The sequence below is a fragment of the Xyrauchen texanus genome, chromosome 47 (assembly GCF_025860055.1).
Source record: "Xyrauchen texanus isolate HMW12.3.18 chromosome 47, RBS_HiC_50CHRs, whole genome shotgun sequence".
Lineage (NCBI taxonomy): Eukaryota > Metazoa > Chordata > Actinopteri > Cypriniformes > Catostomidae > Xyrauchen > Xyrauchen texanus.
In genome coordinates, this window is record NC_068322.1 from 6,878,817 (window position 1) to 6,905,783 (window position 26,967).

At 38.5% G+C, this 26,967-nt stretch overlaps 1 protein-coding gene across 1 annotated transcript in view; it reads left to right on the forward strand.

The window, feature by feature from the left end:
- Window positions 1–26,967, forward strand: part of LOC127639023 (ELKS/Rab6-interacting/CAST family member 1-like) — a 293,380-nt gene that overhangs the window by 215,886 nt on the left and 50,527 nt on the right. The window contains exons 17-18 of the mRNA XM_052120833.1: window positions 2,456–2,603; window positions 26,675–26,773. Coding sequence (XP_051976793.1) covers window positions 2,456–2,603; window positions 26,675–26,773 — 247 coding nt within the window. The remainder of the gene's footprint in view (window positions 1–2,455; window positions 2,604–26,674; window positions 26,774–26,967) is intronic.

Genomic DNA, 26,967 nt, shown 5'->3' on the forward strand with positions numbered 1-26,967 from the left:
CAGAGAATGACTGTTGAGTGAAGTGATGAGACGAGATGAGTTTATTAATTGGCCATTTCCTCTCTCTCTGATTGGCACTATCATGGGAGGAGGTGACTGGCCACTTGACCTCTTAGTGATCAATATGAACTCCTCCTTATCTCCCTTAGAACAAAGATGTCCAAAGGCCTCTGATAAGAACCTTTTTGTGCCTTATTGTTTGTCTTCTTGTAGTGCAGGAACACATAAACTCTGTTTCAAAACCTAGTGAGCTAACTTGTCTGTTGCCTACATAGGCAGCTGCTTTTTAAAGCAACAATGGAACCTCATTAATAACTGATTTGGAATACTCTACAGTACATAGGCTCTATTGATTAACTCAATTGATTCCACTAGTCTTTAATGTTAACATGTTGCTAAGCTAACAATGTGATACTTTAGTGGGAAAAAAGCAATGCAAAATACAAATATCGGGTAAAATAGTTCATTTGTAATTGTTTAATAATATGTTTTAAGTAATACGTTTTTATCAGCACTTTTTGGCAAGTCGGTCTCTCTTGTAGCCACCTGTTCTATCAACATGCCCAGTGTCTAGGAAAGATTGAATCATGGGGGAAAAAACTGTCATTGTTAAAAGGTTAATCTAAGGGGAGGCATACATCGTGAAAATTAAAGGGAAAATTTGAGATATGGAATGAGTCTGATTTGTTCTTCTCTTCTTTGGAACTGTACATATCTTTCCCTCATTTCCTGGGATTCATATGTAAGAGAGAGAGAGTGCATGTTATCATGACCTGAATAAGTGAGCGTCTGTTTACATTGAAATGTGAGCATTCTCATACACCACTCCAGTCTTCTTATCATCTGTATACCAGTGAACAACCTTTCACTTCCTGTTATTTTGACTTTCCAACATGTCTCTTCATTCCACCATCTCTAGGGATGTCAAAAGTATTGGTGCTTCGGTACCAAGTCGATACTGAAATAAAATAAATGTAACAAACTATATTGAGGAGAAAAAGAGAGAAATTCTCACTCATCATAAGTTATTTCTTTTAAGCAATTAATTCCTTGTTTAATTCCAATATTCATTAGTTTTTGCTGTAATATTGAAAAAAAAAATCACTTTTGAGAAGGTGCTACCGCCCTCCCTGGATTTCTCTTTTCACCTCATCGTTCCCTTTGATTTTGATTTTTACCATGTTTAGTCCTCTTGCATTTTGGCAGAATATATGCAATGGGGCTCATCGGGACTAAGCAGAGAGGTAATGCTGAAGCTGAAGGGGAAGTTCCTTTTTGCCCAAAGTAAACTGACTCACCCCTGGGGCAGCTACTGCCTGTGGTCTGAACATGACCATAATGAGCACAGCTAGTCAGGAGGTCAGAATTAAAAGGCCTCTCTGACAGAACATGTTAGTGCTTCGAAGCATCCTGGAACATCACCAGCCTTTATTTTATTAGTTTGTGCCAGGGCACAGTGGTTTTTACCGAGCTGGGTGGCCTGTGTGTTTGTGGGATACATCACATCTTCAGTGCCTTTGATGGTCAAAATGACAGAATTAACGAGTTGTATGGTAGCCCACGGGCATCGCATATGAACTGTGTGTGTGTGTGTGTGTGTGTGTGTGTGTGTGTGTGTGTGTGTGTGTGTGTGTGTGTGTAAGAGCGTGAAGTGTCAGGTACATTATCAAGAGCTTTGATGTCACTTTGGATAAATTCAGGTCATCCATTTCCTTTAAAGAATCGAAGAGAAGAAACAGAAAAAGAGGAGTTGAGTTTGCCAGCGATTGGAAAATTGATGAGAAAAGAGCAAATTTGCTGAAATGCTCTGTTCCAAAACCTAGTATTCTACCTATGTATGCAGCATTTTAAGGGGCCGATCACACAAATAATTTAGTATCCATCTTTGCTGGGTTTTGTGTAAACATGCCCTACAAATGTCTCTCTGTGTTTCTCTGCATCTTGCAGTGGAGCTCAGCTTTATTATTAGGCAGAATTGCTATGTAGAGTCTGGATATAAAGATTAATAAAGACAGAGAAAGTAAATGAGATAGCAGAAAAGAAAAAAAGGCAGAGGGAGGTTGTATTTTGACACACACTGACCTGTACGCTGTGTCTCACCTTTATCACTGACACACTTGAACATGTGGCTTACCTGTTTCACACATTTTCAAGTGTGTTGCCTTTCTCCATCAACACACAGGCTGCAGACCTCTTGACCATCTCATCTGCCAGTATGGGGGTGAAATGTGTTACCCTTCTTTTCATTTTGATGCAAAATTTTGGTTTTGAGCCCACTCCTAGATCTAACGGAGTACAATAATATTCTTTAACTAATGAATCTCTTCCTCACTAAAATGGCTTGTTACCATAGTGACTATCTATTGATTTACCAGGACATAATGTGCACATCCTCTATTATAAGGCTTGTCTGTAGTCATCAGAATACGAATTGTTTTTTTGGTCCCCCAAACAGGCAGGAGGCGTTGTTGGCAGCCATCAGTGAGAAAGACGCCAACATTGCACTTCTGGAGTTGTCAGCATCAAAGAAAAAGAAGACACAAGACGAGGTGGCTCTTTTGAAGAGAGAGAAAGATCGACTGGTACAACAGCTCAAACAGCAGGTAAGAATGACCATTGTATTTATGTCACGAAACTTTGGACTAAAATTTTTCCTAGTTTCGTATTGGATTTCTTCAAACAGGTGAAGATGTGTAATTTTTGTACCACTAACATAAACAGATTTTTTTAGTCCGAAATGTCCAATATGGGACACCTATTGTCCTATATTTTAGTGCCCCTCTTCCAGACGGCCAGTGAAACTTCACTTATTGAACACATTGTGTCCTGTCCATATTAAGGCAGAAAAATGCTCAAAACCCCCAGCCATCAGATCAGCGAAGTGAACAAGTATTCATGTAGCAAAAAGTTACGGACCCTGCTTCCATTGGTCAAACAAATAGATAGTCCCGCCCCAAAGACACTTCAGTAGTTGAGCCAGTGTTGCTCCTTCAAGTTGGTTGGGATGCCAACAAACAAACAGGGCAATGTTTTGATAGCGGCACAGAGCCAAAGTATTACACTTTTCTGAGAAATCAACCAACAAATGGCTAACTTGTAGTTCAATCTGTGTATCAAGCTGCGACAGTAGAAAGACTTTTCTTTACAAAATGTTCTTTATAAGTGTATATCCTAAAATATGAGCTTCACATTTTTGCTTTTAACCCCCCCCCCCGCCAGCTTGCCTTCCAAGTCTTCATTGTAATTGTATTGCTGTAAACCCATTTCACATTTGTTTGTATAAACTTAAGGGACAAGTCAAATTATCATGTGTCATAATCGAAAGCATGCCACAGATGCTGTCCCTAGACATTAAGTTGACACTAACCCGGAATACTCTGTTAAAAGGGGAGTGATTACCCAGAAATATAAGATCATATAGGGATATCCTCATGCTGTGTTCATAGAATCAGTAACCAGCTGACCTTCTGGCTTTCTAGCATAGTTTAAGGCCTGTTCTGTGATGCTGTGTAGCAGTTCAAGGAGAGGGTAAAGAATACGTTTTGAAAGAATTAAACCGATATTTTGGGAGCGAGTTTGGAGATGCAAACAGGTTACAGATGTCCAGCCACAGACCCGTCATGGAGGGCAATTTTAGGATTGTTGGACTCCTCCATGTTCCCACAAACCACCTGTGAATACATGCACACAAACTAAAACACTCACAGACTTGTGCCCCTACATGCTGATGAGTCTCTTACAACCCTGAACAAGGGATAGTTCACCCACAAATGAAAATTCTGGAATTCATTTACTAACGCATATGTCGTTTCATATCACTTTGGTAATTCTATGGAACACAAAAAGAGACATTTTGAGAACTGTTTTCCATGCAAGAATAATGGAGCATCAAGCTTAAAAAAGGACTCAAAAGCACCAGAAAAGTAAAATAATAGTAGTGAATTGTGCACTTCAAGTCTTCTAAGACCAAATGTAGCTTTGTTTGAGGAATAGACTGACATTGTTATTCACTGAAAATCTTGACACCTGCCCTATTGTAGCTCTCCTTGCAGCTTTCATGAATTTATTAAAGAAGGAGCAATGTTTGATTTGTGAACAAATCGTTCTTTTAAGTCATTTATTTTCAATGAATTGGTTGATCCAGTACACAAAACACGTGAAAGATTTGTTCATAAATCGGACTGATCGGGTTCTCAAATTCAACTTCGGTCAGTTCAGTCTGTACAAAGCTATCATATGACTTGAAATATAGTGCACAAGTCTAGTTTGTCTCACTAGTTTCACAGTCACTATTTACTTTGATTTAATGGAAAGAAGTACTCAGGATGTTCTTCAAAACACTTCCTATTGTGTACTACAAAAGAAAGTAAGTCATATGGGTTTGGAATTACATGAGAGTGAGTAAATTAATACAGAATTAAACATTTTGGGTGAACTATTTCTTTAAGAGACACACACATTGTTTACAAACATATACTGAAAAAAATAAAAGCCGAAATTAATATACAAACTGGCCACACACATGTAAACAAAAGCCAGTGCCCACAGAAAAACAAAAAGAGCAGGGGGACCAACAAGCACATGCACAATTTAGCTCCATTCATGCTCACGGGCACATGCTTACACACACACACACACACACACACACACACACATACTCCTCTCTCTATCTCTCTCTGAATGACAGGCTATCAGCGCTTTGCATAGCTGCAGCATTCCACAGGAAATGGGTGTCAGTAGTGCAGATAGCTGTGGGGCTCAGCTCTCACCCACAGCCCTGAGATCAGGAGGGCAGCCCTCGCCCCCCTCCCTAGCACTGTCAATCACAGCAAGGGAATTTGGTTAAGAGCTGGTCAGAGTCCGGTTGCTCTCTTGATATACTAATGGTTCAGGTCAGTTTTAGGCGTTAAACACGGTGGTCCTAAATCAGTTATTTTGGGCAGTGTTACTTCAGGGTCAAAGTTAGGAGATGGTACAGAAAAGTTTAAGCACCCTTGGTTTCTTCCGACGGTGAAGTTGGAGCAAAAGGTCTGAGCTGCTCTCTTTAATGCATTTGAGACCAGGGGTTGTCAAGCTCTAAAAAGGACAATAAAACACCATCACAGAAGTAGTCAATGCACTATATTCCATGTCTTCTGAAAACATTCAATGGATTTTTGTATACTCAATGGATTTTAATATTTAGGTAGTTATTAACTGAAAATCTTGCTTGAAAGCAGTGCCACCATTTCCTTTCACTGTATGGAGAAGAGGAGCTAGGAGATTCTGCTATAAGTAACATTAGTGTTTCATGGAAGAAGGAAAGTCATATGGCTTTTTCATTTTTGGGCAAACTATTCTTTTAAGATCGTGACTTCTGCTCTGTATAAACTGTGTTTGGCCACATGAGATGATAAGCTTGGAGCTTTTTGACATGGCCCAGGGGATAGGCGAATGCTGTCTACTGATGCAGCCTCTGGATTCAGGGGATCAGGGTCATGCGACGTGATTGACAGGAGATGAGTGTGACATAGTGGTACATTAAAGGAGTATTTTTCTTTCACTTTTTGAAGAGACAGATGTGTGTAAAGATGCACGATAATGGCTGATAATGGCTTGGGGGAGGGAAAATTCCTTGTTCATACTTGTCAAATCTTGTCAAAAAATTTAATTTAAAATTGTGTTAAGTGTGGCCTTACACAAGTGTCAAACAATAAATCACGTTTCGTCTATGTCATTATGTCATAGAAACCAGACATGACTTTCAACTGCGTTGTTAACTGACTTCTATTTTCATTGAACTGGGTAACTCTGCCCATAGGGAAATCTCTTTGGTCCATTGTCTCACTCAACATAGCTGTAAAGTAAGCACCAAATATGTTCTTTTATTGAAGGTGAATTTGTCCCATCACATAGAATTGTCCATTAAGTGCAGACAGAATATTTATTTAACACATAAAACTTACTAAAATTTGCTTGAAATACATGTTAGGCAGTATGTAAGTCTCAGTCACAATGAAAGTGAGTGACTGAGGCTGTCATTCTGCCTAATATATTTTTTTGTGATCCATGGAAGAAAGGAAGTCATATGGGTTTGCAGTGGAAGATCATTAGAGTAAGTTAATGGTTCATTGCTACAGTTTGGTAATATTTATGTCCCCAGTACAAGTTTTGGTATACAACTCGCTCTACCACCTGAGCCACAGCCGCCCCAAAGTTGAATGTTACCTGATTACAATTTTAATATGCTTTGTAAGAAAATAAAGGCTATTTTTAATGTTACACATTGCTGTGGGACTAAAAGTCAAATTTTTAAGAATTTTCCACTATTACACTATTTTTCCACATACAATTAAGTGTTTAGTATAACAATATCTCACTAACATGTATTCATTTGTGGTAAATGTGTCATTTTAACACTGATAGTGGATGTTTTTTTTTGTGTGTCCCTTGATTTATTCTCTACTCTGTTATTTCATGATACTCTGACCTTTATTTCAAGATGTATGTCATGAAATGACATCACACACGCTGGAGGTGCCATCAGCTATTCATCATAATTATTTTGAGTTATTTGAAACTCTTATGTTTTATTTATGTTTTCCTTTAGTTTAATGACCCAAAAGATTACAAAATCTTTTTTTTACATTTTTGGGTGAATTATCCCATTAACCAAATTAGTGTGCATCCTATTCTATCAGAAAAGTTTCGACCAGTCACGTGGCCTCTCACTTGTTTTCTTTCTCTAGAGTAGCAGGTTTGGATATAGTAAGTGTGCGATAAATGAAGCCCTTCATCATGTTTAAATTATAAAGTCTTGATGACTAGCAGATGGACCCATTTGATGTCAGACAAAATGCTGCATAATCAACAACCAGTTCTGTGATCCAGAGATTTGAAGTGAAAGAAATGAACTAGTGTGAAACCCCAAAAAAGATGAGATGAGAGAAAATGAGCATGAAAGTTTTCAATAACAAAGTTAGAGGCGAGAGAAGACATCCTGTCTCTGTTTTTGTTTTGGGATACATCACTCCTCAACAATGATATGATGTATTTCAGGAAGAAAATGAACTCACTTTGTTCTTTCCCTCTCCGTTTCTGGTCTCCGTCTGTGTGTCTTTCTGTCTCGGTGATGATGACAGTGTAAAAATAGGACTGATGCCCTGGTGAGCGTCTTTTGAAGCGGCACTGTAGTGAAGTGCTCTCTCCGTCATGCTCAATCTTTGCTCTCTCCATAAATCTCCACACTGTGCCATGACATCGCGCCCAGCTCTGATGTGCTGCCCAAGTTTTATTAGCAGACTTGAGAAAGTGGAAAAGAGTGTGAATACGATGTGCAGGAGTCAGTTTTTAAAAGTTGTACTGTGCAAATCTACAGCCCGCAGATTAAACGTCAAAGTGTGAACTGGTCGCCGCTGCCATCACATGGTTCATTGTTGTCACAATTAGCTGTGCAGGGTGGTTTCTACTGCTTCTTGCTCCAGAGTGATTTGAGAGATAAACTTGAACACTTTAAGAAACTACAGAAATATGTCTCTACACTACTAGTCAAAAGTTTGGACACATCTACTCATTTTACTACTTCTTTTTGTTATAACTGTCTTATGAGTTATTAGCATGTTGTTACCACAAGAACAGCAACCGGAGTAGGAGACAGACACCCAAACCTCCCCGCAGACCATCTGAGCTCCCCACACCCAGCATCCCTTTTCTAAAAGCAGACCTGGCTTCAAACCCGCAAAACACACTCCCACCTGCATGACGTGTCCAGAAAATATTTGGTATGTCATAAGATGTATAATCCTTGCCCCTGCATGGACTGAAGAGGCTGCATTAATCAGCTCCATTATCGTGTAGCATGATTCAGACCATTAATCATCTCTGTGTTCATATTTGAAATGTTTATGACACTTCAGTGGCCAAGAGAGTTTCTCCAGCTGCACAGTGTGCTCTCTGTCTGCTGCGTATAAAGGTGTAGAGTGGTTAGTGTGGTTGCCGCCTACCCAACCCATCTTCCCCCCCATACTGCATCATAATTCTCAACCTCCTGATGGTTCACAGCAGAGACTTCCTGGCTTTTCCCATGTTAACTGTATGTCAGCATACATGCATGTGTGTGAGCTGGTATTTGGTGTTGCAGGTTTCTTATGTCAGCGTGAGAGTTTCAGAGTGAATGGACTATGTTAGCTGAGCTTGTAATCAAATATGGATACATGGATAGTGCATTGATACTTAAAATTATTTTATTAATAAAATTGTTTTATATGTGCATTCATGTTTCCAACCGTTTGTTTAATGAAGAAGCAGGTCATCTATGTAAGCGCAACTACTAGAGTTAAAAAGGTCATTAAAAAATTACAAGTTTCATCTTTTACTCACCCTCATGTTGTTCCAAACTTTTTTCCCCAGTGGAACACAAAAGGAGATGTAAGGCAAAACGTTAGCCTCAGTCTCCATTCGCTTTCAGTATATGGAAAAAACGATACAATGAAAGTGAATGGTGACTGAGGCTAACTGACATCTACATTTAAACTAGGGCTGTCAATCGATTACAATTTTTAATCAAATTAATTACATGATGTCCCGATTAATTAACCACGATTAATCGCAAATACAAATATTTGCTGAAAAAGCCCCTCATATAACAATAATTAAATATATAATGATGAAATAATTATACATAGTTATCTTTAAATATTTTAAAATTATATATATATATATATATATATATATATATATATATATATATATATATATAAAATAAAATAAAAAGAATTCTGAATATAAAATGCATTACATTCTTGTGGCAGAAGAGTTAATCATTGATAAGATGATACAAAAAACTTCTTTAGAACACAATGTATTGTTTACTACCATATTACTGAACTTAAGTCAATCATTGGCATACAGTTCACAGCAATCCTTGAAAAAGTTCGAGATTTATTATGAGGGCTTGTTTAAGGACACCTGCATCAGACATGCTTGTGTATTGTCACAGGTAAGTTGCTTCATAAACATAAAATGTTTTAGGTCACTGTGTCAAGTTAAATATATTTTAATACTTAGAACACATCTTGAGATCTCTTAGTTCAAATTTCCGCTCCAAGTGTTTTGAACGCAAAAACGTAACGAATGTCTGTTTTGTGCTGGATGGTTGTTTTCTTCACTGTATAAACTGTGTTGCCACACAGCTTAAATTTCAATTACTGCCCTCTGGAGTAAACAGGTGATACTACAATCTTGCATTTCTCAGGAATCTTCCTTATTACAGATTATTTGCGTACATTTTTTTAACGTGATATTTTTTATAAAATTAATCGCACTGAATTAACATGTTAAATCGACAGCCCTAATTTCAACATAACATTAACATAACATCTTGTGTTCTGTATGTGTTCACTATAAAAAATATTTTCTTACTAAATATTTTCAATACTAAATAGTCTTATTTTCTAGTAAAAATATCTAAACATCCTTAAAGGAGTATTCCAGGTTCAGTACAAGTTAAGCTCATTCGACAGCATATATTGGAATAAATATTAAATAAAGGTGAACGTGAGGCACTTACAATAGAATTGAATGGAGGCCTACTTTTGAACATTTAAATACTCACTGTTGCAAAAGTGTAGCCACCAGACAATAATATTGCATTATGTGTGTGTTAACATGATTTTAGTGTGAGAAAATCACTTACTAACCTTTTCTAACCTTTTTTTTTTCCCCTAACCTTTTAAGTTATCCACTTTTTTCCTAGTATTAAATTTGTAAAAATGGTCAAAAGACATGTCGATACTTCACAGAGTACAGATGACCATTTTTTTTTTATAGACAGTGCCTCACCTGAGTGTGTAGATGACATGAAGAGATGGTCCGAGGTTAGTTACATTGATATCATTAATTATTCTTAGTTATGACAGCCTACAACTGCTCAAGTTAAGCCTGAAATAAATTTTTACACTAAGCAACACTTAAATGGTTGTTGTTCTCCTCTGGATCACTCGTTTTGGCAGTTTTAACTTGGCGTCTTTTGACCAGAAATACAAAACAGGCAATTAGAATCATCATTGCACTGTTCATAGCCAATTTGCCATGACGATGTAATGTCAACAAAGCCTAAAACTTTAAAATGACAGTAAATATAGGTGTTTCTCAATGCAAAGAACGCATTCTCGTTCTTGTGGAAATCAGTTTTACCTAACTACCTTGAAAGAGCGTACTCTGTAGACATAAGGATGTAAAATGCCTGTATGCAAGTTTTGAGTGTGATAATGTCAAACAAGTCCACAGAAACTTAAGAATGCAAAAAGAACAGACATTGAGAAACATAAATGACAATTTAAACAAATTTACAGCTCAAATAATACACGATTTTAACAGAAGAATTAATATAAGTGCTTTTTATAAAATTGCAATCTTCACGTCTGCCTTTTAAAGCCTCCAAAAATTGGCCCATTCACTTCCATTGTAAGTGTACACTGGGCCCTTGATTTTGCTTTTTAAAAGAAAAAAGTTGAGTCTAAATAAATGTAGGTGGTAATCAACATTATGCCACAAATGCTGTCGACTGAACTGAACTTTTGAAAAACTTAAAATTCAATTTTTTTGGTTTTTGTTACAAAATTAATACATTTATGTTTAAAGTTATGATAATAACAAGAAATAACTTTTTATTTATTTTTTTCTCGGAAAACAAGACAAAATATCTTGTCAATTTGTTTCTAAGAATGTTTTGGTATTTTTACTGGAAAGTAGGTAAAAAATACTCTGTAAGAAAATGCTTTTTGCAATGTATGTGTTTGGAACAACATATGGGTAAGTAAATGATGACAAAATTGCCATTTTTAGGTGAAATATCCCTTTAAATAAAGGAACATTTGAAAACCTTCATTTCACAGTTTGATAAGAGATGCTTCAATTTGACAAAAGTGATTCTGATACAGTCCATTCAATCTTTATCTCTGGCACAATGGGTCTCTTTTCACATTGGTATACTGTCAGTTTCAATCAAGTTATGATATCATGATGCATCAAATTCGGACATACATGGGCACATTTTATGCCATATTTAGCCCTAATTAAGAGCATGGGTCAAGACATTAGGGTTTGAGTCACCAGTTGATTTCCATTGTATTTGCCCGTCCTTGTGTGTGTTTGTGGCCACCCTGCTCTCCCCCTCTCTGGAGATGAGGATATCAAGTGTGTGGCTGCATGTGTGGATAATTGAGAGTGGTTGAACTGACATGTTGCAAGAGAGAGAGATGACATTGATCAAGTGAATGTGTATTTTAGTCCCCACTTGGAGATGAAAGACATACCAAAGTGTCCGATTCACCCGTTCCCTCTCTAGTCCTCTGGAGTCCAATCTGTCCAGACGTCTGTGCACGTCTATGTTAGAAAACCAAGCTGTACGGAGGGAACGATATTTATACTGACAATTTCGCTAAGCTTCATTACTCTTTTGTGCTTTCCGAAGACTAGAGTTGCAGTTTTGGTTTCTTGTTCTTATAAACCAATGTATCTGATGACTAACCCCATCCGCTGCTTAAGGAGATGACCCAGAGTGATTCAGACCAATTACTGTTTGTTGGTCCTCTGGGACAGTGTTAAAAAGTCTGCTTGCAGTTCTCTAACCTCAGATTGAGTGTTAGTGTTAGTTCCCACAATCTTGGAATGGCGTTGGTTATTCCATCCCTGAAGAAACTGCAGATTTGTGTCGATTCATCTTTCTCTCATTACCTGCTACAGTGCCTCTGCTGTCCTTGCATGGCTTCGGGCATGGCGGGCATCAGGATTGGTGGAGATGCCAATGTGGGAAACGGCTTGGGGCCTGCTGTTCTTAGCAGAGCCGTAGTTTAGGCACCCCTCAGAGGAAGAAAATGGCTTTGTCCCAGAGCAACCCACAAGCTAACTTAAAATCTGAATGCACAAAAGTTTTGCCAAGGCCATCACATTGGACATTACAATATAATGTGTATGCATGCTAGGGCTTGAACATCTACTTACAGTTGGAGTCTGAAGATTACATACACTTAGGTTGAAGACATTAAAACTCATTTTTTAACCACTCCACTTATTTAATATTAGTAAACTATAATTTTGGCAAGTCGTTTAGGACATCTACTTTGTGTATGACACAAGTAATTTTTCCAACAATTGTTTACAGTCAGATTGTTTCACTTGTAATTGACTATTTCACAATTCCAGTAGGTCAGAAGTTTCCATACACTAAGTTAACTGTACCTTTAAGCTTGGAAAATTCCAGAAAATATGTCAAGCCTTTAGACAGTTAGACTGTTAGCTTCTGATAGGTGGTGTACCTGTGGATGTATTCTAAGGCCTACCTTCAAACTCAGTGCCTCTTTGCTTGACATCGTGGGAAAATAAAAAGAAATCAGCCAAGACTTCTGAAAGAATATTGTGGACCTCCACAAGTCTGGTTCATCCTTGGGAGCAACTTCCAAATGCTTGAAGGTACTACGATCATCTTTACAAACAATAGTATTCAAGTATAAACATAATGGGACCACGCAGTCATCATACAGCTCAGGAAGGAGACGCATTCTGTCTCCTAGAGATGAATATAGTTTGGTTCAAAAATTGCATCTCAATCCCCTTGTGAAGATGCTAAAGGAAACAGGTAGAAAAGTATCTATATCCACAGTGAATCACATTGAATCCTATATCGACATAACCTGAAAGGCTGCTCAGCAAGGAAGAAACCGCTGCACAAACTGCCATAAAAAGCCAGACTACAGTTTGCAAGTGCAAATGGGGACAAAGATCTTACTTTTTGGAGAAATGACCTTTGGTCTGATAAAACAAAAATTGTTTGGCCACAATTACCATTATGTTTGTAGGATAAAGGGTGAGACTTTCAAGCAGAAAAACGCCATAACAACCATGAAGCCTGGGGGTGGCAGCATCATGTTGTGGGGTGCTTTGCTGCAGGAGGGACTGGTGCACTTCACAAAATAGATTGTATCATGAGGAAGGAAAATGATGTGGATATATTGAAGCATCATCTCAAGACATCAGCCAGGAATTTAAAGCTCGGTCGCAAGTGGGTCTTCCAAATGTACAGTGACCACAAGCATACCTTCAAAATTGTGGCAAAATGGCTTAAGGACAAAAAAGTTACGGTATTGGAGTGGCCACAATAAAGCCTTGACCTTTTCAAAGCAGAACTGAAAAAGCGTGTGTGAGCAAGGAGGCCTACAAACCTGATTCAGTTACACCAGTTCTGTCTGGAGGAATGGGCCAAAATTCCAGCAACTTATTGTAAGGAGCCTGTGGAAGGCTACCCAAAATGTTTGACCCAAGTTAAACAATATAAAGGCAATCCTTCCAAATACTAACAAAGTGTATGTTAACTTCTGACCCACTGGGAATGTGATGAAAGAAATAAAAGCTGAAATAAATAATTCTCTGTACTATTATTCTGACATTTTACATTCTTAAAATAAAGTAGTGTTCCTAACTGCCCTAAGACAGGCAATGTTTTCTACAATTAAATGTCAGGAATTGTGAATCTGAGTTTGAATGTATTTGGCTATGGTGTATATCAACTTCTGACTTCAACTGTGAGCCTGATCTAATAAAAATTACTTGACTGTGGCCATATTTTTGCAAAAATTATTGTACATAGCTCCTTACACGCGTCGCAACAGTTCCAAGGTGAAATGTCTGCTGAGTGGTGCTAAAAGTAAGTAAAGGTTTTTTTCCCAAACAGATTAGGTTTATTGAGTTCAAATCACCTAAACCCTTCTCTCTACCCTAAACCTTAAATGTAAACCTAACCGATTGTTCCAAATTGTGAGATGAAAAATGCAATTGCTGAAGTAACCACATAATTTTGGCTCATGTCTTAACTTGTGCCCAAGACTCATACCTAGGTCCTTTGCATCGCAAGTGCAACACTCGGTCAGTTGAGCTACTCCACGACTTGATCACAGTAGATCAACCTTGTAAACGTAGTTGGTAATGTAATGCAAACATTAAAATGTATAGCCTTACAAATCATGCACTATTATAAAAGTGTTTTTAATGTCATAAGATAGCACTGGGTAATATGTGATATATGTGAAAAGGAAAAAATGTTGGTGTTGTAGTGTCTTTAGTGTTTATTTCACCAAGAGACAACTGTGATTCATACAGCAAACCACATAAAAATAATTTTGCAATAATGTAGATTGAGTAATACTATTCTGTGTGACCAGGTTGTATTTAGTCGACTAGTCATCCATAAAATCTTTTGCACATAGAACATGTGCAACTGAAGTTACATGATCCTAACAAATTGAAACAGACCCAATGTGTTTTCTAGTTGAGGAATAAATTGACTTGTCATTGTAATCTCAAGAGAGTGCGTGTATTTATGCACCCAGCCATCCATATTTGAAAGTGTACCTTTATTGGTTCAAAATGCTGATGTTTTGTTGCAAAGGCAGAGCTGTAGGCGCCTTGCATCCCTGCTGCGGCGAAACTGATCACAGAGCCTAAATTAGAGCTCAGTGCCCTGCAGCCTATGACACACAGGAAAAGGGGAATGAAATCCAGAGAAACGAGGGGAAAAAAACGCATAAACATAAATGTCAACAAGCGTTCGATTCATTACGGGATCTGTTTGGCTGAAGGTCCTGCGGCGGGTACAGTCATTGAGCCGTAGCAGTGGTGAGCTTGAATCGAGGGGGCCCAGCAAATGGAGGGTCGTGGTTCACAGACCCATCCGCAACTGGATTTGTCTTGGATCTGATGCAACTCTCACTGCTCGTTTAGGAAAAAGAGTTTCAGTGTTTTCGGAACATGAGACCTCAAAACACAAGCCGCTAAATGGCTGTTTGAATAAGGCCTGTGGGTGTCCAGCTCGTCCAATATGTGACGATGTAGAGGAGAGGAAATGGAGATTTTTCCACTGCATCTCTGATTGTGGAGAGTGTTTTACGATGTTGTTATTATTTGGTTAAACAAATTATATGTATATATATATTATTTAATTTTTTTTTATCGTTCTGTGCCTCTCTGCCAAGCTGTGAAGAGTCTGTTTGGCAGATCTATTTTTACAGAGTTTGCTGTGATGTTGCTTATGTTGGTTGTTGGTTATGCATTTCTTTTCTACAGCACTCTATCTGTTTTGTTCCTCTGATCAGGGTGGGAGAAATTTCTGTGTCTGCTTTTTGTTTCACCCATTCTGACTTTCAGTGGAAATTATGAAGTTGAAATCGACAGAATGTGGACCAGGAATTATTTTCCTCCTACCATAAATTCTGGTCAATACTGGTAAAAACTTTGACCATTTCAGTAGCTTTGCTTTAGAATGAAATAAAATATTTAACATGGGGGGTGTAAAGGATATAAAAAAATACAATGATTGACACTATTCTGAATATTGTGAGACACATCTCTCCTATGTCTATGGTGGTTATGGAACTGGCTTTGTTCTTATTGTTTTTCTAGTGCAATTAGTAGTCCAAGTATCTGTATTACTATTGCGAACCAAGCCATATATAGGAACCAAAATATGACTTGGTGGAACCAAGCAACCACACAGAAAACCTTAGCAACCCCATAGCAATGCCCTGATATCCACCGACAACACACTGGCATTGTGACGCCGAGTTTTGCAAGGGCAAGTACCAAACTTATGTTTATTTATATGTACATTCTCCATACTAGCACCTTGTTTTCCTGGTCATATACAGCATAAAAGAGAGTGAGAGCTTTTCTGGCCATAGCTACCACCAGACTTCTAATTCTAACTGAGCGAAGCAGTCTGTTTGCTTCCCCCAGGCTCCCAGAACAGAGAGACCATTCTGTTTCCACCCATTTCCCAGTTATCTGCACTGTTCAATTTAAATCCTGGGCCTCTAAAACTGGAAGCACTACAGCTCCCAATCATGGGAGCACTGTAGAATCCTTTCTGTCATGCTTGTCCAAGGAGCTTATCTCACTGACTGTTATTCATGCAGGGATCTGGGACTGTATTTTTGTGATATCTTTGCTTTTGATGTCTTGGCCTCTTTAGCAACTTCTGAGACTTAGTAATTACTTTTAATGGTCTCGAAAAAAGATCATGACAGAGCCCTAAACTTACTTTTTTCCCAACTATTTCTAACATTCTTTTTGTCCTCAAAGACCACATGGTTCAGAGTGTTAAATGGTGGAAAAATCAAACTCAAAGTGCACAAGAGTACAATTACTGTAGACATATCCACCTTATTTCTGGATTCATATAGCCACAATGTTGTTTTTACATTCATAGTGCTTTTTAAAGTGTGTTGTTATTTATAGAAATTTGCATATACATCTTAATTAATTGCACAAAAAGTGCTTGCCTGTATTCAAACACTGATAGAAAAACAATAAGTCTGTATACTAAACCATATCTTGCTTCCATATTAGTCTACCTAAAACATTTGAATATGTCCAGGTTAAAGTGTTCATGTGTGCTTTTTCTGAATGATTTCTTTGGACATCAAAATTGAAAAACAAACCGAAAATAGAAAGTTAACATAAAAACTCATAATAGTGTATAAGCATTACTGAAATGCAGTATACTTGACTTAGGTTTTGTTCAAATCATTTTCATCAAAACATGTCCTCATGGTTAATGCGGGTGTTCCAGTAGATTGTGTCTTGGTGCTTGTGTGGGAAATGTTAGTTTGAGTCTGACTTTTGTCATTCCTTGATTCCGTTCACCCCTGTTCCATTATTTTTTGTTATTCCTGTATTGTTCAAGCAATAAATGTGGCACAAAATCATGCCCACTGTGCACTTTAACTGTTCTGAGCCGGTGGAGTGGAAAGCAGCTTTCAGGTACAGGTAATGGCATACCTGTGACCATCATGTATTTTACATTAAAAGGAATTGTTACAACAGGGGAATGTGTGTGAGACTGTAAACTTGTGTTTGTGTGTGTACTTTCTTACACACCTGAGTTAAACCCATTTAGAGGTGACCTGGAGAACACTAGGGAGCAAACACTCCTACTGTTAACAGAGGGCCATTAATAAAACATTACTTTTCCAGACATGTTGAGCTCACACACACACACACACACTGGTTTACTAATAAAAGAAAAGACCACCAGATGTGCTGTGCTCCACAAATGCATATTTAGCTTATCCGAATATGAACTGTAGAGAGCATCACGCACCTGTCCACCATCATGAGTCTCACAAGTTCTGCGTAATCCTGTCAGCAATAGACAGCCCTTACATAAACTCAGTGGCAAACAAGTAATGTTACAAAGTAGAAACCTAATTTGAAACACTCTCTCAATTATCGTGCCATCTTTTAAATATAGTTATTATGTAATTATTGTGATTGCACAATATGGTGCACATTAAATATCTGCAGTGCCAGCCAAAAGTTTGGACACACCTACTCATTCTTCATTATTACTTTTTTCCACATTTTAGAATAGTAGTGAAGTCATCAAAACTATGAAGTAATACTTTTTGTAATTAAATAGCTATTAATTAACACAGAATTATGCAGTGACCAAAAATGTTAAATCAAAAAATGTAATTATCTTATATTGGCTGCTCTCACTCTTCAGCTTTAACTTAACTTAAAATATACATGTATAAATTAAATATTTATATTTGTCTACAAATCTAATTTCAAACTTTTAAACATAAGCCTTTAGAGCAGGGTCAGCAACCTTTTTGACATGGAGTGCCATTTTTTTATTTTCCTGGTCAAGTGCCAACCTGCACAATCTTAAAACTTTATTTCCTTTTATTTCAAATCACAATGCGTGAATTGCTTGTATGCGCTGCACTAGTCTGTTGGCTATACTGCAGTCCTGTAACTTTGTTTAACCTACCATTCAGATTGGAATACAGGTGCAGAATTTCATATAAATAAAAGTCTTCTACTCTCTAGCCATTGCTGGTGTGCCAGAGATGTCCCCTCCGTTTGCTAATGCTGACACACTTGCCATAGGTTGCTGACCCCTGCTTTAGATCGAAAATACGATCGAAACATACATACAACATACTTTGTCAAATGTATCTTAACTTTTGATTTTGAAGTGAAATAATGAAATAAAATGCAACACAAACATTTATTATATTATATATGGATATTCTCCGCTGCATCCACACACAACTCAACACACGCCCCACCGAGAGCAAGAACCACAAAATGTTGTAACCACGAGGAGGTTACCCCATGTGTCTCTACCCTCCCTAGCAACTGGGCCAATTTGGCTGCTTAGGAGATCTGACTGGAGTCACTCAGCACACCCTGGATTCGAACTCACAACTCCAAGGGTGGTAGTCAGCATCAATACTCACTGAGCAACCCGGGCCCCTATTTCACAGACATTTCCTGTAAAAAATGTTTTTTAATAAATTTGCTGCAGTTTTTCTCGTGGTCAGTTCAACAAGGCTCAGAATGCGCCCACAAGCAATGCAGTATGGCCTATGCAATGCAATGTAAAATGATATCATTAGGTAGGGCTGGGCAATTTGGCCAATGTTTGATTATGTTTGACTCCACTGAAAGACTTTCTTGAGACATTTCACTCTCCAGCTCATGGTGGTAATGCACCATAAACTGGATTGCCAACTGGCAATAAACATCACCAGAAGAAAACGTTCTTGCCTGTGACAGCACTATGGATCATGAAAAAACATTTAACTAATAGTACATAAATTAACCGCAATGGTGATGTCGTAGTTGTTGTTGTTGTTGTTGTGTTCAGTCGACAGCTGTTGTATTGCATTGTCAGTGCTGTCTTGTTCGCTACACAACTATATTAAATTACCGAGCCTGATTGGTTTCCATGACAGCAGGGCTGCCTGCTAGTACTTCCTAACAGGCTGATTTCATGTCTGTGATTCAGTTAGTTAGTTATGTGTATTAATTTGCCAAACTGCTTGCTTTTTTAGCAACACGTTCCTGTTTCGATCGGCTACTCTAGATGTAGAACGTATGCTAAATATTGAAAAGTACTCAAAAGTTTATCATCGATATCAAAACTTTTTTTCTGATAAATATCATTTATCGGCCAGCCATATCATTAGGTATTATTTTGACAAATAGTTGCCAGCTGCATACGTGCTGATTGCAAGATGCTAAAATACGGGTCTAATCTCACTCTCTCTCTCTCTCTCTCACACACACACAGACAGAGAGAGAGAAATAGAGGGGGCAGTGGTGGTATATATACTAAATAAATGGCTAAGTTTAAATTAACGCAAACTCTGGTCAGCATCGGCGATCCTAATGAGCACAAATGACACAGTGAGTGCCATTAAGTTGAATGGGATTCTTGTCACATTTCGAGGTTTACACGGAAATACATAATCAAATTCTAAGATAAGAGTCCTTATATCATAACATACATGGAAATGTGAAGCAGGTGTAATAAAACCATACAAAAAAATTACTAATTCTTCCTTTAAGATATTAAAAGTTAAGTTTAAAAGACTTGAGTCATTTTTGAAACATTCACGAGTCCGTGAGTCCGAGTCTCTAACTCAAGTCCCCATCTCTGTTATATCCATTTAATTTCACATAAAGCACAGAAAACGCTGCAAAGCATTAAAAAGGAGGTATGGAGAGAGAGGAAGTAGAGTGAGGTCATGAACTCTCCAGAGGTCATGGGGGTCCACAGGTCACCTCACTCTGAAGGTACTGGAAAGACTCCCCATTATGATGATTTACTTCCTTGACCCCAATTTTGAGCTTCACAAAAAGACTTGATATTGCATTGAATTCAGAGTGATGACAGATAATCATGAGTCAGTGCGTTTTCGATTGTCTTTTTTTTTCTTTTTTTGGCAGCTCATCAGCAATTTTTATCCATATTAGACAGAGTAGGGGGCGAGAGAAATTATAATGGCGCAGAAGTAGAATAATTGTGAAAATGATTAGATTAAGTGAGCAAATTAGCTCTCCAGTTGGGACGGAAACCAAAGAATTGAGGTCAACATTCCTGACAATTATTATAAGAGCTCACTAAGAGAGAGAGAGAGAGAAGGAGAGGAAAAATACAAACAAGGAATCAAGGTATGCAAAGAAAAAGAGGGAAACTAAGAAAATGCACACATTTACATTTAAAGGGATTGTTCACCCAAAAATGAAAATTCTGTCATCATTTTTGGTTTAAGATTTTTATCCAAAGTTACCTACAGTGCATTTAAGTTGTAAATGTTTTACCAGTCCTTGTGAACCCAGGGAATCAAACCCTTAGCCTTGCCATTTCTAGCACCATCCTCTACCAGTTGATCTACAAGAACACTAACAAGAGAAGCAGAAAGAACAGAAATGTATGGCACTTAGAAGCATTCCAGCTTCATGTATTTTCTGCTAGCGGCAGTAACATGAGCAGTTGTGTTGTGTTTTTTGTAGACGATGCAGTGTTCTCGAGCAACATGCCTAAGTGTGTGTTCCCCATCCGCTCTGCTTTATCAAGTCCATATCACTGCCTGTAGCCGAAGGAATTCAACAAAAGTGGGGTCTGGAACAAGGGGGGAAACGAGAAATAGAGAGCCCCATGTTCTGGATTTCTGAACCCCCTGACACAGGCACACACACCCTCCCTCACCATAAGCCACTCAGACTGGGATCTGGTTTCATGGCAAATTTTATTACACTTGGATGTAAGGGGCTCCTACAATTAGGGAGGGCTTCTTAACAGGCTCTTGCTTATCCATATGCTTGTTAGCCTGCTAGCTCTTGAACATTTTGTTTCTTGTTTTAACATTCCAACCTCCCTTTCTCTGTGTCCATTCCATAACAACAAAGCTTTTTTAATTTTTCTGTCCTTTGCGATTGTTGCATGTCAGATTGAGCGATACGACCTCAGTGAGATCTTATGTAAAAGCCTATATGGGTAAAAATATTGATTTTCTGATTAATCACAAGCTTCATTAGAAAAATCCCCAAATCTATCCTTTAATCCCAAGATTGTTTTTTACTTTTACTTTAACGTTTACTATAGTTTTAGTTGTGTTGATTATTATATCTGTTAAATAAATAGCAAGAATCGAGTGCTTTAGAATTGGAATCAAATCGAATCAGGAAATCTGCATTGATAGCTAGTCCTAAAAGCCTGCATGGCATAATAATTTTTTTTAAATCAAACCGTACAATAATGATGACAGAATTTGTGTTATGTGGTGTTAATCGGAGCTAATCTCGATACCTTGTCCCCTTATATCCTCTTCACAGTCTCTTCTTCCTTCCATCTTTTCACCTTCTTCTGTGCTTTATGGCTCACATATGAGCTGTTTAGTTTGGAGTGTGCCTCCCTGTTCCTCAGAATGCAAGCTGGGTCCAGAGAACCCCTCCGGCCGTTCGAGGAGATCCGGTTTCCACAAACACTCACCCACACCTCCCTCTCCTTACATATATACACAAACATCTCCCTCTGGACCCCTTTCCTCCTTTTCAACATCAAAATCATCAAAAGATTCCTCCCTCCTTTCTCTTCCATTGTCCATACTCTGTCTTTGAAGGCCATCTTGGGCTTGTCTGCACATTGTGTGACATTTGGATGCTCTGCCAAAGTAAATCCAGGCGGTTTAGTGGCTCCTTGTAATATAGGATGCATGATGTCACTGGCTAGATCATCCACAAGGGTCAAAGGGCACACATGGACATTTGTAGCAATTTGTCTCCTCCGCGTTGCCTCTCTTTCTCTCATTCTTCCTCTCAGAGCGAATTTATCTCATGCTTGAGGGCCTCTTCCGCTCAGAGAGTGGCAACTGTATAACACCCTTCGCCTGTTTTCAAAACAAAGACATGAGCTTGACACTTTGCAGAAAGCAGTTACAGCCCCTTTGAAAATCATTTACATTTACATTTATGCATTTGGCAGACGCTTTTATCCAAAGTGACTTACAGTGCAATTATTACAGGGACAATCCCCCCAGAGCAACCTGGAGTTAAGTGCCTTGCTCAAGGACACAATGGTGGTGGCCATGGGTTTAGAACCTGTGACCTTCTGATTAACAGCCCTGTGCTTTAGCCACTACACCACCACCACTCCATACACCACCACCACTTCATCTCCGTTTTCATTTTCAGTTAGTTCCCGCTCAGGGAACTCTGGGTACAAGGAATTCTTTCGAGTTATGTTTAATTAACACTGGCATCTTTAAGGAAAATTATGGCAGATTTGAAGTATTTCCTCATAAATCATGTTATTAACCCTGAGAAGGCTCCTGAAAATTGACTGAATGAAAAGCATACAGTGACCAGAGGTTTTCAAGCTTAAAAAAGAAAAGAAAAATGACATAAAGCACCATCAAAGTAGTCCATATGACTCTATAAATGGCAATATATTCCAAATCTTCATACGATAGCTTTGTGTGAAGAAAAGGCCAAAATTTAAGTTGTTGTATAATGATTATCTTGCCATCCACCCCAGCTCTGATAACGTAATTTGCGCATGCACATATTCAAACTTAATGCATCGTATTGATGATTTTTGTGGTGCTATATATTCTTTGAGCCTGACAGCTGTAGTTACAGTGTGAACCACATTTTCCATTTTGTGTTCCATGGACAAAAGAAAATCACAAGTTTAATCAGTCAGTTTGATACAACATGATGGTGAGTAAATTATGACAGAATATTCATTTTTGGCTGAATTACCCTTTTAAACTCGTACCTTTTAGCGTCTTTACCTTCAGAATTAGTTGAGTCAATCACAATGGCAGAAATAAGATTGCTTTTTTGTTTTGTACACACCTACACACAAAGATATTCCCAGTGCAGTTCAATAAACATTTAATAAGTCCCAGTGCCCCACTAAACCCAGTCGGTATCAAAAACCACTTCACATGTGAGCATGCAAATAAGCAAATACCTCTCTCTTTCTTTCTCTCTCTTGCTCTCTCTTTTGCATTGCAAATGAGTTTCTCTACCAGTGAGCGTCTGAACGAGCCAAGTCCCCTGTAGGTGCTCTGTGGTGCCCAGACCCTAAAATACTACAGCTTTAAGGCAAACTGTTTGTTTTTACTGTTTATTTTCAGTGTGCATGTTTCCAATTTCTTTTTTTTTTTTTTTAGAGAGGAAATGAATAATTTGTGCACATGCTGGGAAAAACATGTATGCCTGTTGTTAAAGGGATAGTGTACGTAAAAATGAAAATTCTGTCATTTACTTAACTTCATTTTGTTTCCAAACAAACAAGAGATGTGTTTGAACAATAAAGTTGAGCCTCAAGATTCCATTTACTTTCATTGTGTCTTTTTCCATACAATGAAAGTGAATGGGGATTGAGGCTAACATTTTGCCTTACATCTCCTTTTGTGTTCAACTGAAAAAAGAGAGTCATGCAGGTTTGGAACACATGAGGGTAAGTAAATGATGACAGAATTTTCATTTCTGGTGAACTAGTCCTTTAAAAGTGTTGACCACTTGCTCGCTTTCGTCTCTATCTCTGTACCAATTCAAAGATTTACATGCTACAAGCCTGAGAGCTTAAGCCTGACTTTCCGAACCCTCACCCTGAATCCTTCACACTAACCCACTGAGCATGTGGAACAAATTGACTTGAATGGGGTATTTTTTCCTCGTGAGGTAGTGACAGTTGATCTAAAATGTTGCTTTTTTTTCCAGGGGCTATAATGGCTTCCCCTTGTTGCGTCTCCGCCTCCGCCTCCGGCCTTCTTTTCCCCCCATATTTACTGCCGCTTTCTGTGGGGCAAATTGAGAAACTGAGAGGCTGTTGAGTACAGGGTGACTGAGAGCTGCTCAGGGCTTGTTTGTTCAGTGTTTTTATTTAACCTCTGACTAAGTGGCTTGTTAAAAGGTAGAGAACAAGTCCAGCCTACACCAGATTTCGATGTGACCGGTAGCGTCGTGACCAGTGAGTGTTGATGTTGTGGATGTTTTCTTATGTATGTACTGTAGACATGTTAGCATAAACATGTCTTTAGCACATGTAACATACACAAACATAAAACACATTCCAACCCCAATTCTATCCCTTAAAGGACAAGTTCAGCCAAAAAGGCATTGCTGTCATCACTTACTCACTGAAGACACAAAAATGTTTTTCCAAACCCATATGATTTTCTTTATTCCATGGAATGCAAAAGGAGAATTTTGAAAATCTTCCCCTCTGCCGCAGCTCTCAAATTGTGCATGTGCATATTCAAGCTGGCTGCTTCCTTATTGAAGGTTATTGCTTGTATTTCTTAAATATATCCTTTTAAGGTGCTTTTGTCCTTTAATGGTAACAGCAATATGACATTTTTTAGAATTAACTCCTTTTGAGATCCTTGAAAGAACAAAAGTCATATGGGTGTTTGGAACAACTTGAGGGTGAGTAAAATTCCTTTAAAACACCCACTGAACCTGTACATTTGCTTGTGCATATTATAGAGCTGAACCAGAGAAAAGGCCCTGTGTTTGGGGCACAAAGCACAGGTGGCAGCAATCCAAATTTGTATTTCCTTAAACTGGCTCATTGAGGATGAAACCCCTCCCTGACTTAGGCCCTCCTCTCCACCTCCGAGCTCCCCATCGGCCCATTCGAGCCATTAAGACACTTTCACCCAGTCCACTTTCGTTGACAGAATTCTGACCCAGACGAGTGCTGTGACTGGGGCACATCCGGCCCATTTAAACACACAGCTGCCTGCTGGTCGATTAACGGCATGTTTATTACCATAACGGAGGGGGAGGAAAGGAGAGAAAGGTGGAGGGGGAGGTAGATGGAGGGAAGCGGGTGAGAAAACCAAACAGAAGGAGCCCAACCATCACATTCTGGTCAGGGAGCTCCCGGGGAACAAGCCGAAGAATCCGGAAAGGCAGGGTGTGGGCTCGGGTTCATTCGAACTTAATGTCTTATTGATTCATTTCATTTCTGATTCTTGTTGCTATGTGGTGGAGAGGGAGTCAAGAGTGATGGTCAGCTAGCCAGGATAAATCATGCATGCTTCCTCTCATTCCTGTCATAAATGTCACTTCAGATGAGCTTTATCTTAAGAAAAAGTGTGGATGATACCTCATAACCTGAAACCTTGATTTTTGCTTTTTTTTTTTTTAAGAAAAAAAGGGACGAGTCGAAATAATGTTGTGTGGTTATCATTATGCAACAAATGCTGTCGATATGAGCTTAACTTGTATTGAAACCGAATAATTCTTTAAGAACTATATCAGATGTTACAAATAAAAACAGAGGAATTCATTGCAGGGAATTTTGGAGGCATCTTTGTTAGTTTTGGTGGCATTTCATTTCAGTGACCCTTAATTTCTGTGTGACTTCTCAGGAACACAAAACAGGACGTTTTGGAGAATGTTCACAATACACTTTTCCATACAATGAAAAAGAAAATACAGTGGCCAAATGCTGTCAAGTAGAGGTGGACTTATATATCGGGTTTACCGATTAATCTGTGCCGATAGTTGCTTTTTGGAACTATCGTTTATCTACAAAAATCTATGCTGATAGTTGCCAGTAGTTTTAATCTAGTGAATGCAAGCTATAAAAAGCTTAATTGGATAAATACTTAAATATAGAGGATTGTAACGGAGCCATATCTCCATTTAAAAATAAGTCGGTGTGTTCCGGGCTTGTTTATAGTTACAAATCTTGCGTTATGCACCAAATCTTCCTTTTGTTTTCTGGTTATTATTGGGATTTTGGTTGCACTATATACTGCTAGGATTTTATTCATTTTGCACTCTTGTAGCCTCAATGTCTGTGCCCATCATATTAATAAAATACTTTTTTTTTTAAACATTCTATAATTTCTATAAATCTATTTTAAAAACTATTTGCTGATTAATCGACTATTGGCATTTTCCACCTTCTAGTTATCGGTATTGGCAAAATCCACTATCGATCGACATCTACTGTCAAGTGCCCAATAGGTCAAAACAGCACTATTAAACTACCATAAACTAGTCCATGTACTTTACATCCATGTACTTTATTCCAAGTCTTCTGAAGCCATCCATAGCTTTGCGTGATGAACAGACTAAAATTTAAGTTGCTATTCACTGAAAATCGCGCCCTCCACCACAGCTCTCATATCTCTTTTGCGGCACAATTTCACCACAGCTCAATGTGTCTGAGCATGTGCGCTAACCACTAGGCCACAACTGTCTCCAAAACAGGCATTTCAAATCTACTAGGTGGTCAGACACAGAAACCTTGGGGCGCTTGTTAAAAATGCATGTTAGTTTAAGTGCATGCAGGCTTGAACGTCTCTTGTATCGAGCCGAGAGGTGAGTGCATGTGTGTTTATATTCTACAGAACCTTGTGTTTTGTTCTATTCTTTGCATCTCGTCTTTCTCTCTCTCTCTCTCTCTCTCTCTCTCTCTCTCTCTCTCTCTCTCTCTCTCTCTCTCGCATTGCTTTTTCACACCCTTCTCCTCTGAGTTTATAATATCTCCATTGCTCCCTTTTCCCTCCTCTCTCAAATCCATTCCAGCTGAAACTTGCGTGAATGCAGTGTGATCCCTCTCTCGCTGTAGGGCTTGAAGTAATACTCTGTCTATCAAAAAGAATATCAGAATCACTTCTTATAATGCTTGTAATTGAATTCATACAGATACAATTTCCACTGCTAACAGCATGGGCTGAGATGGAGATTTGATAACTCAAGCCCCAAGACTACCAGCTTTAGAGTCAGACCAGGCTTATTTCACAATAAGGGAATAAAAGTGTGTGTGTGTGTGTGTGTGTGGACAGTCATTGACAATGAGCTGTATCTTTTATAGACGCAGAACCGCATGAAGTTAATGGCTGATAACTACGAGGATGACCACCTCAAGGCCTCCGATTCTGACCAGGCCAATCACAAAGCTTCTCCAGATCAGGTGAGCCAATCACAGAGGGTTTTGTTTATATTTATTTTGTTAATAAATTCTGTCTGTCTGTCTGTCTGTCTGTCTGTCTGTCTGTCTGTCTGTCTCACTCTTTCACTTTGTCACTAATATGTGATTTACCCCTAAAAGCCCTAATCCTAGGTCCTGGTATATAAAGAATCCATTACAACCAAACATAAACAACA